The sequence below is a fragment of the Lissotriton vulgaris genome, chromosome 4_1 (genome assembly GCF_964263255.1).
Source record: "Lissotriton vulgaris chromosome 4_1, aLisVul1.2, whole genome shotgun sequence".
Taxonomy (NCBI): domain Eukaryota; kingdom Metazoa; phylum Chordata; class Amphibia; order Caudata; family Salamandridae; genus Lissotriton; species Lissotriton vulgaris.
Genome location: NC_141691.1, coordinates 348,111,429 through 348,123,597, shown reverse-complemented (window position 1 = coordinate 348,123,597; position 12,169 = coordinate 348,111,429). Strand labels below are relative to the sequence as shown.

At 48.0% G+C, this 12,169-nt stretch overlaps 1 protein-coding gene across 2 annotated transcripts in view; it reads right to left on the bottom strand.

Moving 5' to 3' along the window:
- Positions 1-12,169, bottom strand: part of LOC147718733 (sodium- and chloride-dependent neutral and basic amino acid transporter B(0+)-like) — a 367,624-nt gene that overhangs the window by 195,723 nt on the left and 159,732 nt on the right. For both annotated transcript variants that reach the window (XM_086966770.1, XM_086966769.1), the window contains exon 6: positions 5,139-5,271. In XM_086966770.1, coding sequence (XP_086822896.1) covers positions 5,139-5,271 — 133 coding nt within the window. The remainder of the gene's footprint in view (positions 1-5,138; positions 5,272-12,169) is intronic.

The window sequence follows — 12,169 nt, the reverse complement described above, 5'->3', positions numbered from 1 at the left end:
GGATGAAAGGCCTTCAGTGCCAAGTGAACAGCTCTGAGTTCCAGGAAATTGATGTGATACGTGGACCCCGTCTGAGACCATGTTTCCTGGATCTGTAACTCCCCGGAAAGCGCTCCCCAGCTGTGGAGAGAAGCATCCGTCACGATAGTCTGAGTGGGAATGTCCTTGTGGAAGGGAACCCCTTTGAGGAGATTCTCCGCTGAACACCACCCTGTCAGAGACTGTAGAGCATGCAGAGACAGTCGTATCTTGTCGTCCCAGTTGCCTCTCCGCTGGTCCCACTGATCCTCCAGACACTCCTGCAGCGGTCTCATGTGAAGCCGTGCGTGTGGCGTTAGGAAGATGCAGGAGGCCATCAACCCCAGTAGAAAAGACACCGTCCTCACTGTCGTAGATGGAGCGGTCATAAGATCCTGACCCTTCCGAAGGAGTGATAAACGTCTTTCCTCCTAAGGAGACTCGCTTGTAGACAGCGTTTTGATGGTGGCCCCCAAGTACTGTAGGCATTGGACCGGAGTCGGGACAGACTTGGACATGATGTGCAACCCCAGCTTGTTCAAGAGAACGGACGTCTTCTGAAAGTGCGCTTGGGCTTCCGAGAAGGACGATGCCTTGATCAACCAATCGTCCAGGTACGGGTAGACAAACACCCTGTTCTTTCTTAGGTGTGCCGCCACAACTGTCATGCATTTTGAAAACTTCCGGGCGCTGACTTCAGCCCGAACGGTAACACTGTGTATGGATTGTGAATGGCGCAATCTTGGATTCGCAGGAACTTCCGGTGTTTCTGTGCAATGGGCACATGGAAGTACGCATCCTGTAGGTCTATCGCGCACAGCCAGTCTCCCCTTTGCAGCTGAGGGTAAATCTGGTGCAAAGACAGCATGCAAAACTTCGCTGCAAATCTACTTGTTTGCTTGCCGCAAATCCAGAATAGGCCTGAACTCGTTCTGGTCCTTTTTTCAGACTCGAAAGAACCGTGAGTATAGACCTCTTCCCCTTTGAGACAGAGGGACGTCTTCTAAAGCCAGTTTCCTTAACAGCGTATCGGCCTCCGCCTGGAGTTTGCGCAGCTGAAACTGCAAGCAAACGGCTGGAGGTGGGCTGATGAACCGAAGACTGTAACCGAAGACTGTATCCACTGCAAACAATATTCAGCACCCACTTGTCCTGGGTAATTTTTCTCCACTCTGCCAGAAAATATTGAACGCTTCTCCCCCCCCCCCACCGGAGTGGGTAACGGATGACGGGGAAGTAATCGCTCAGGGCCTAGACCTGGCAGGGCCCTTGGTCGCGGTGGCCGACTGTTGACCACCCCAGCCCCTCTGACTATTCTGGAAGGGCTTTCTCTGGAACGGATGCTGCTGCTGCTGTCCAGACTGTTGACCTCGCCCTCTGCCCTGCGCCCCGTACCACCTCTGGAACGGGCGGTAGTTCTTTTTCTGGTCCTTAGGCTTCTCCAAGCCCACCGCCATCAGAGTCTCAGCCTCCGCCTTCATGTGGGCCATCTCATTGTCGGCGTGTTTTCCGAATAGGGTCTCACCCTAGAACAGCAGGTTGGCCACCCTCTGCTGGGCTTCCGGCTTCAGTGATGTCAATCTGAGCTTAGCGTGGCGCCTCTGATTGACTCCATGGCAGTACCCGTGGGCTGCCAGGAGCGACTAGTCTGCAGCAGCACTGATCAGCTGGTTCGACACCAGCAGTTCCTCATTCAGGATCTCTATAAAATCCTCCTTTTCACGTGGGAGGGGGTCGGCGAACTGTTGGAGGAACCCCCAAAGCGCCCAGTCATAGTGCCCCAACAGCGCAGATGTACTGGCAGCCTTCATAGAGGTAGCGGCCGTCCCGCACACCTTCCTGCCCGCTGAGTCCAACCAGCGACTCTCCTTGTCCGGAGGCACATTGGAGGATGGGGTGGTGGAATGTTGTTGCCTTGCCCCCGTCACAATTACGGAATCCGGAGTTGGATCTAATCGGAGGAAATCCGGGTCCGCATCAGGAGCCTTATACTTCTTTTGCAGCCTGGAGAGAGCTTCTTTCGTCACCGCCGGAGTGAGGAAGAACTCCATGGTGGGCTCCACTAATCCAGGCACCAAAGGCAAGAGAGGCCTTGACAGGTGCTTCATGGAGAGTCTCGAATATTACGGAGGTCGTAGGCGTGGGCAGTCAATTGAATGCCCAGCTTGCTCGCACCCCTCAAGACTTCCTGAAAGGAGACCATGTCGTCCACAGGGGATACCCTCATCCGAGGGGATCCTGATCGAGTTGGTAAATAATCCCTTCTGCTGGACTTCCACCCTGCTGTACCTAGATCGACCCCCTCCTACGGTGTCGTCTTGATCTTGTCGATGAGCGATGGAGACTCCTAGATCTTCCTCTCTGTCTGGAGCAAGATCTAGGAATCCTAGGCCTTGGACGGTCCACGGGTGCTTACGGAGGCGCCTGCGGTTTTGCGGGTGCCTGCGCGGAGCCCTCGGTGGCAGCCTGACCTTGCACCTCGGCCGAGGCGCCCCCTTAGGCGGCGTAGAGAAGTGCAGCAGTAAAACCGATCTCGGAGGCCGTGGCGGTGCATGTGGGGGAACAGGAGGAGGTGGTGGCGAAGGAGTGCGCAGAGGCCGCTCCTTAGGCAGTGGAGGAGGAGCAGTAGGGGACTTCGGCTTGGGAGTACAGTACACCACAGAGAATACCGAGCCCGGTGATTCCCTCGTATTCTTCCTTGGCGTAGGCAACCGAGAAGCAAGGCGACCGACATCACCGTCGTGCCCCTGAGGATCGAGAAGGACTCCTGGCTCCAGAAAGCCTCCTGGAGGATGATCTCTTCCTCTTAGGAGTCGAGCGCCTCTTCGGCGCCGAAGAACGCCTCCTCGGCGTCGTGAACGTCGTCTCGGCGTCGACCTAATGCCTAGACGACTGTCTCCTCCTCCCCGACGTTGAAGGTCTGTGCCTTGACGTCGAACGGGTCCCTCGACGCCAATCACAGAGTCTACGTCGAGGGCGAACGGCGGCTCGACAGCGAGCGCCGACTAGAATCCTTACGGTGTCGAAGTGTCAACGACGACGAAGAGGATGACGCAGACTATGATGAAGTCTTCGGTGGCGACCTAGACAGCGGTCGACAGCCCCCTCTACGCCGAATGTCGTCTCGGCCCAGAGCCCTGGGGAGATTGGGAACAGACCGCCGTCATGCCTCTCAAAGCCATCGTCGATGGTATCGACGTCGACGGAGAACAGCAACGCTTTCTGGCCTGGACGCTGGGGAGCCCCCCCAGAGGCCTCAGCATGGGCAGAGGAAGCAGATCCAGCCTGCCCAGACCCACCTTGACTCTGCAGCCTTCTTTCTTCCAGTCCTTGGAGCCTGATCTTCATTCTGTCTCTCAGGGTCCTGGAGGAGAAGGTTTGGCAAATCTCACACTTCTCTGGAAGAGGAGTAGAAGGGAGGCACAGGATACACACAGGGTGTGGGTCCAACTTGGCCTTCTTCCTGGAGCTGTCATTTTTTGATAAAAAGGACTGCAGAGTATTACAAAAGGAGGAAGGTACCAAAACACGTAGAGTGTAAAAACTCACACTTTAACCCCTTCCATGCAAGGCCCGGTTGAGCTGTGCTTATGACGAGCTGAGCTCGTCATGAACAATAGGAAAGAGTCAAAGTCCACACCGGAGGGAAAAACCCTTAGCAGCCAAGGTGTTAAAAGTGCATAAATTCTTATTACAAACCCAAAAAAGAAGAGCTCAATGCTCCAGGGTCCTGCTAGCAGGAGCCAGAAAAAAGAACTGAAAGTAAATGGGACCTGGGCATTCTGGGATACTGAGAAAGTTCTAGAAAGTTCTTAAAAGGCACAGTATCCCTTTTTGAGCCACTTAATGGCAGCCTATGGGGCTGGTCTGTCCTCCCCTTCCCCTCCGTCATTCCAGAGGCTTTGTTGGTTAAAGGGGAAGTTTTTCTCTGAGGAAAACTTGGCAGGCTGTGCTGTGTGTGGTTTTGGTGGAATGTCTAGTTGAAGTACTGGACATTGTAGCCTGTGGATATAGGCTGCATTATAGGTCTTTAAATTCTCTCTTAAGTGTCTGTGCAGGACTGCATTTTTAGACAGCTTAAGAGATTTTCGATTGCTCCGGGGTCCACGCTCATGAGCGGGACTAATCCCTAGATTATGACTATACACAGATCCCCTACTACAGAAACATGTATCCATGATGGTATCTATATCATTTTTGTTCCATGGGAGGTGTTTTAAATCGTAGGATTGGGAAGATCATGTAAGGGCCTAGGCCTGCTCAAACCTTTTTAGAATGATGGTTAAAGTAAAACTTTGCGGATGGTGATAGCTTTCTGCTCTTTCATTTATTTGGAAGCTTAAAATAGATTGGGGTCCACCAGGGTGAAATCTATGGTTGTGCTGCTTTGGTCACTTTAGTGAATGCTGCGGGACTGTCCTGAGGGCGTCGTCAGTTTAGCGTGTACAGTGAAAATTCATCTAATGAAGTCGCACATCTCTTGCACAAGGTGTCAATTCTGTTTGTGTTTCCCTTTCGTGCCTATATAAAGCCTACTAGGTTTTTTCTCTGACCTTGCAATAAGTTCATATTAAAATCCCCGGACAGTATTAAGTTGGCCTGTGGATGAGTGAGTTTTAGAGTTGAGTGTGGCGATCAGTTGCTGGATTCTATATCTCTTGCTTGTAGGCTGGATGGAGGTAGATATTCAAAATTAACAAGCTAATGGAGGACGAAGCTACCAGTTTTATACATTGCATCCAGGGGGAGTCTAGGTCAAGGACTACTTCTTTCCAAGGAATGTCAGTCGAGATGACATCCGATGGGCCGTCTGTTGCCATGCTGTGTGTCCTTTATGGCTGGATGGAGGTATTCTTTGTAGCCTACAATTGGTGAGTTAATGGTCTGCCAAGTATGTCATACTGCAAGATCACAAAATAAGCATCTTCGGATATCAACAACAATAATCAGTTGAACTGTTGCTAAAAGATCATTTTTTACTAAAGAGAGCCAATCAAAACATAGGAACATCTGAATATGCTCTGAGAAATCATTTACAGGTTATATTGGCAGTCTTTAGAAATACACCTGTAGTTACCAATAAATGAAGGGATGTTTACTACTTGCTGAAGAATACTTACTCCCAGTACAGTTTGCTTGGAAGTTCAACTTCTAGTTCCATTGTGCTGTTGACTAGGCAGGTCTGGTTACTTTCTCTCACGGAGGATAAATTTGCTGTCAGTATGTCACCTTCTAAACTTATGTTGCAGAAACCTGTGTGAATACAAATTAAATCATGCAAAGCTATTATGTAAGAAAGTAGTTTACCATCCTTTAAGTCTCAGTAAGAACTGAATATTTTATATTTAACTACAAAGATGGCTGCAAGCAGCATGTCAGAATAGTCCTCACTTATAGGCCCCAATCGAGATGGGATCACACAAATTGCAAATTTACAATTTCCACCACAATGGATACTACAGATAAAAAGCATTTTTCAGTTTAAAGGGATTTTCTTTTATGATAAATTCCTCATGAATAATCAATAAGACATTTTGCAATTATTAAGTTGCGTCAGTTATATCTGAAAACCTTGAATAACGTTCCAGGTTTTACATTGTAACTGAGGAAACAAAGTAATGCAAAGTACAGATAGTCAAGTCACAAAGCCATTTACCGCCATCAAATCTACATTTATGTATGAAATTAACTCGTTTGACACATTCAATAGGTTTTACTAATGCATATTTGGCGCCACAACATCTTAAAATCACGGCTGGATTGGAAGCTAAAGCAATCCTGGGAGTTCAAACTTGACCCACACTGAAGGAGGTTGTAACTAGAATGGGGGCAAGGGATCATGGTAGGGTCATAGAAATCACACTTGCTCTGAAAGCAGCCACCTTGCTTGCAGCCCAGCTGTTAAATGCCAAAAAAAGCACAATGACCAGGCCAACACCACCTACAATCAAGTAGTAGTAAACCACCTGCTTGGGGTGGGAGTGGCTGGATCAAGACAAAGTATGTTTTTACAGTTTGTGAAAATCAGACTCATACGTTTGTAGATATTTGCTTAGACAGCAAAGGAGCAAAGAGCGGTGTAAACATTGGAGTGTAATCCTCAGTCTTCCTTCAGATTCCAGGGAAAGGTGTTTCTCCCAGGTGAGAAATGTTATCCATGCATGGAAAAAACATAAAAGGGAAACATGCATTTGTCCACTTAGTTGCCCTGTCCCAATGCAGAGATGTACAAATGATATCACTCTGCGTCAGGGAAATTTAAAATTTCATATGATTTTCTCAGTAAAAAGTATCAAAAGCGGGAGCTTTCCAAGTCTACTACAGTAAATATTTGTGAATTCCAAAATGTTACATTTACACCTGTGCATAGAATTAGTAGTACAGGTGCAAATGTACAGTTTATGCATCAAGGCCTGACTGGGATTTTAGTGAGCAAAAGACAAAGATTCAAAATGTTATCAGCACCATACTTTGAATAATAGAACCTTCCTTCCTGGTCAAACTTGATTTATTATGCTGTTGCCCGCTTCCAGATTTATTTTTATGAGCCTAGATTGTAGTCATTCACCTTTATTATCTTCAGACACACTTGCATTGCCCCAAAGTCACCATAAGTGCTGTGTGATCTTCAGCATCCATTGTTCCCATTAATTTCAGCAAAAACCCGATCTCACTATGAACCATTTAACTCTGGTCATTTTATTAAGTTCTTCAGCATGTTTTGCTCACAATTATTATGAGTGATGTGTGCAACAGAGGGACAGTGAGCATACTAAGCAATAGCCCATTTTAATTTTGTTAAGTGAGGATATTTTTATAGAACCTCTTTGCAGTGTAGATTGGATCTATCAAGGCTTTGAGGTGTACTGAACCTCATTCTATATAGTCTCACAAAACATGATGGTGCGATTGTTGGCTCAATCTTAGAAGAAAAGTGGAGAATTGCATCTTTATGAACTCATGCGGTCTATGGGCTCTTTCCATCCCTGCTGAAGCACTCAAAGGATTTGGCTCATCCTTTTAGTCAACATCTTCCGTGTCACCTTCAGTAACAGTCTACAATAGACAAAAAGACAAAAAGACAAAATGCTAAACCAACGGCACCACACGAAAATTAAGCTGCTGCCTCAACTTTGACTTCGCATGATCAAACCACACCAGCCTGGATACGAGAGCTGCAATTGATTCCTAATGAAATAAATCCTTGATTTGAAGACTGTTTGAAACTCGAAATGATCCACGGCAAGTTGTCCTACAACATTAGAGTGCTGACACATTAACTCTTTACAAGTGGCCTAAGGCTAGTCTCCTAAATCGAGCAGAATTTTCCATGCCGATTACATAAATCTGATCTGCAACGTTCTTTTTTTGGAGATCCTTTCCGGCAATACCTCATCCTAAAATCCATCTATATGAAATTCAAAAGACTGCTGAATACCAACTTGCTTTGTACTCCTTACAGAACTTCAATGCACTGACAGTTTCGCAAATAACAAAAACAAAATTAAAAATGTAAAACATTTTTGTATGTGTATGTATGAGACCTAAAAAGTATGAACCTAGCTGGAGAGGAAAATGAGGCTCCAGTTGAGAAAAATAGAACATTACAGGAAGGAAGCACCATATGGGTTAAGTATTTTTTCTACTGCTTACAAAGTTATAAAGGGAGCTATAGGGAAAGCACGTTCATCCCCCTCTGTGCTTGGGATTGTGAAGCCGCTATACAGGGGGTGGTCTTTCAAAAAGCCAAAAACAAATGTAAAGTGCTATAATTTTTAAGATTAAGACTATAAAAATGTTACTTACGCTTGTGCCATATACAAAAAACAAGAAATTAACAAACATTCAGTTACATGGCGTGCAACTCAAAGCTACACAAACCCCTAACACAATGCATTGACACATTCTAATTGACTTCAGCATACACTACGAAACAAATAATTGCTTCAATGCACAAACAGTGGAAACATTGTAGGTGCTGCAGGCAAACGTTTTGCCAGCTGGAGTGGTACCAATACTTAAACAAGCATTTATAATGCAATGGTCTCTACATTATTAAAGGTAGAGCTATTGGCATTGCTCATGACATTTAAAAAAACGTTTAAATCATAAATAAATGGCAGTCATTTACATTGCCAATAGCTTAATCGCTCGCAAATGCATGACCTATTGCATTTACACCCACACAGAGCCACAAACCGAACCCCACACACATGCACACAGAGCCCTGGGGGCAGGGGAGCAAGCACAGCCACCCCCCCCACACACAGAGCCCCCCACACACACACAGAGCCCCCCCCACACACACAGAGCCCCCCCCACACACACAGAGCCCCCCCCACACACACACACAGAGCCCCCCCCCACACACACACACACAGAGAGCCCCCCACACACACACACACAGAGCCCCCCACACACACACAGAGCCCCCCCCACACACACACAGAGCCCCCCCAACACACACACAGCCCCCACCCACACACACACAGCCCCCACCCACACACAGAGCCCACACACAGAGCCACCCACCCACACACAGAGCCACCCACCCACACACACAGCCAGTTTTCACTAGAGGAGGTGCGTTCCCTCTTTGATGGTAAAGGCCACTTGCAGCCTCTTCGATTTACTGGTGTGAGAGGCAAGGAGCTTCCATTATGATAATGGACACTTACAAAAAATGACATAAGTCAAAATACATGTGTTCATACAGGTGAAAAATAAAGACTGTGCAGAAGTCTGTAGTAGGCATGTGAGATAAAATGCAGATCGAATATGCTACTTACCAGTATGCATCTGTTCTTGGCATGTAGGGCTCTTGACATTCATATCTGTGCATAGATCGCCGTCTAGTGTTGGGTCCGGATGATTGCACATTGTTGTCCTGGAAGAGTCTTCGAAGTATCACGAGATAGGTGGCTCCTCCCCTGGACTACAGTGCGCATGGGCATCGCCTCCATCCCCAGATTGTTTTTAGCCATTGTGGCAAAGATGGAGTTTAACACCGTAAGTGATGACCATGCTAAGAGTAATTGAGTGCTGCAGCCGCTACAGGTGCCGGGGAGGAGGGCGGGCGATATGAATGTCAGCAGCCCTACATGCCAAGAACAGATGCATACTGGTAAGTAGCATATTCGGTTCGAGGCATGTGGGCTGCTGAATTCATATCTGTGCATAGAATACATAGGAGTTTTTAGAACAGCTTGCCCTACAGCTGCCTGCTGTTTGGAGTGCACATCTACGCAGTATTGTTCAGTAAATGTGTGTGTGGTAGACCATGTGGCTGCTCTACATAGGTCTTCTAAAGGAATATTTCCAAGGAAAGCCATGGAGGCCCCCAACGTTGGCGTGGAGTGGGCCCTTGGGGGGGAATCGTTAAATTGCGCTTGGCCTTTTGATAGCAAATCTGAATGCACTTAACAATCCACCTGGCTATACCTGCTTTTGAAATGGGGTTGCCTTTGTGTTGTGGCGAAAAGGCAACAAACAGTTTTGTTTCCCGAAAATCCTTGGTCCTCTCTATGTAGTACATTAGAGCTCTTTTGATGTCTAGTGTGTGGAGCATTCTCTCTGCCACCGACTCAGGATTTTGGAAGAACACTGGCAGTTCTATAGTTTGATTGATATGGAACTGTGAAACCACTTTAGGCAGAAACTTAGGGTTAGTGCGGAGTACTACCCTGTTGGAGTGAATCTGTATGAATGGCTCCTGGATAGTTAGTGCCTGAAGTTCACTAACTCGTCGTAGCGATGAGATTACTATTAGGAAAGCCACTTTCGATGTCAAGAATTGAATCTCGAATGAGTGTAGAGGCTCAAAAGGTGGACCCATCAGTCTGGTGAAAACCACATTCAGGTTCCATTCAGGAGCTGGTGGGTGTCTGGGAGGAATAACTCGTTTGAGTTCCTCCAGAAAGACTTTAATGGCGGGCACTCTGAAAAGTGAGAGATGCTGCCTGTTGGAGATAAGCTGCTATTGCGGACAAATGTATACGAATGGAAGCATAGGCCAGATTGCATTTGTATAGATGTAACCGATAATAAATGAAGTTGTGAGTAGATGCATCTAGCGTGTTGATGTTGTGGTCGGCACAATAAATGACAAACCGCTTCCATTTTGCCACAGAACATGCTCTGGTGGTGGGCTTTCTTGCCTCCCTTATGATATCCATACAGTCAGGAGGCAAGTTGAGGTAGCCAAATTCTAAGACCTCGGGAGCCAGATTGCCAGGTTGAGCTGTTGCGTATCTGGATGCGGAATGTCGCCATGGCTCTGCGTCAAAAGCCTGGGTGTGAGGTGCAGCCTTTGATGCGGTACCACGGAGAGTTCTAGAAACGTGGTATACTATGGTTGGCGTGCCCACGTTGGAGCAACCAGGAGGAGTGTCATCGAGTGTTGCTTCAGCTTGCGTGCCACCAGCGGTATTAGAGGTGCCGGGGGAAAAGCGTCCGCAAATATGCCTGACCAGTTCATCCATATCGCATTGCCCTGCGACTGTGGGAACCTGGCGGCAAAGCTTTGGCATTTTCCTTTGTGGCGAGCAGGTCTATCTCTGGATGACCCCACTGCTGGAAGTACGGCTGGAGTACTGATGGATGCATCTCCCACTCGTGCATTTGGTGGCTGTACCTGCTGAGCAGGTCCGCCATCTGATTGTCCTTAACTGGGAGGTGTTCCGCCATGAGGAAGATGTTCCTCTGAATGGCCCACTTCCACATGCTCTGAGCCAGATGAGACAACTGTGGAGTGTGTACCTCCCTGCTTCTGTATGTAGTACATGGCCGTCATGTCCATCCGGATCAACACAACCTTGTTGCACAGATGTACCTTGAATGCTTTCATCCCCATGAAGATAGCCATCAGTTCTAGAAGTTTGATGTGCATCTTCTGCTGTGCTGTCCATAGTCCCTGCACTGTGTAGTAGAGTACATGAGCTCCCCATCCCTGGAGAGATGCGTTCGTCGTCAGAATAATCTGTGGCACAGGCTCCTGGAACGGTTGGCCCCTGCGAAGGTTTTGTGGATTCCACCAATGCAGAGAGTTGTATGCACGACCGGTCACCAACACTAGGTCTTTCAACTGTCCGTGAGCCTGACTCCACTGAAGTGCTAAGCACTCCTGAAGCGGATGCACGTGTAGTCCAGCGTGCAGGACTATGAAGATGCAGGAGGCCATCATGCCTATCAACTGCATGAACACCCGTGCCGGAAGAGAGTGTTGTGGTCTGAATTGTTGTATCAGCAATTGCATGCTGTTGATCCTCACTGAATTTGGCTGTGCCTTGGCTGCCAGAGTATCTATTGTAGCGCCCAGATACTGCCGTACGTGGGCGGGCTGAAGGTGGGACTTTGGATAATTCAGTGAAAACCCCAGATCGTGAAGAAGGTGAATGGTGTGGGACATGTGGGCGGTACACTGCTGGGCCGACTTTGCCTGGATAAGCCAGTCGTCCAGATAAGGGTAGACGTGAACGTTTTGTCTCCGTAGGTGTGCAGCCACTGTCGCCAGGCACTTGGTAAATACCCTGGGTGCCGTCGTCACTCCGAAAGGAAGGACCTTAAACTGATAATGCGGATTCTGAATGGTGAACCCGAGGTATTTTCTGTGTGACTGGTGTAGCGGAATATGGAAATATGCATCCTTCAGATCCAATGTTGCGAGGAAATCTCCCTGACTGAGTAACGGTAGAACCTGCTGTAATGCGAGCATGTGAAAGTGTTCTGATCGACCCATACTGGACCTCAGGCCCTAAACCAGTACATACTGAGGGACCCATCCTTTTTTGGGATCAAGAAGTACAGCAAGTACACCCCTGTACCTCTTTCTTCCACAGGCACGAGCTCTATGGCTCCTTTTTGCAGCATGACGACTACCTCCTGCTGCAATAAGTGCAAATGCTCCGTGGACATATGACGGTGTCTTGGGGGTATGTTGGACGGAGTGGATGTTAACTCCAGTCAATAACCGTACTGGATAAATTGCCTCACCCACCTGTCTGTAGTGATGGATTTCCAGACCGGCAGGAACTGTTGCAGTCTCCCCCTGACCGGTGTGGTATGGTCATGGGGCAGTGACAAGGCGCCACTGTTTGTTAGTGGCGGAGGATTGGGAGCTGTTTCCACGACCTCTGCCCTTGGTGCTGTTTCC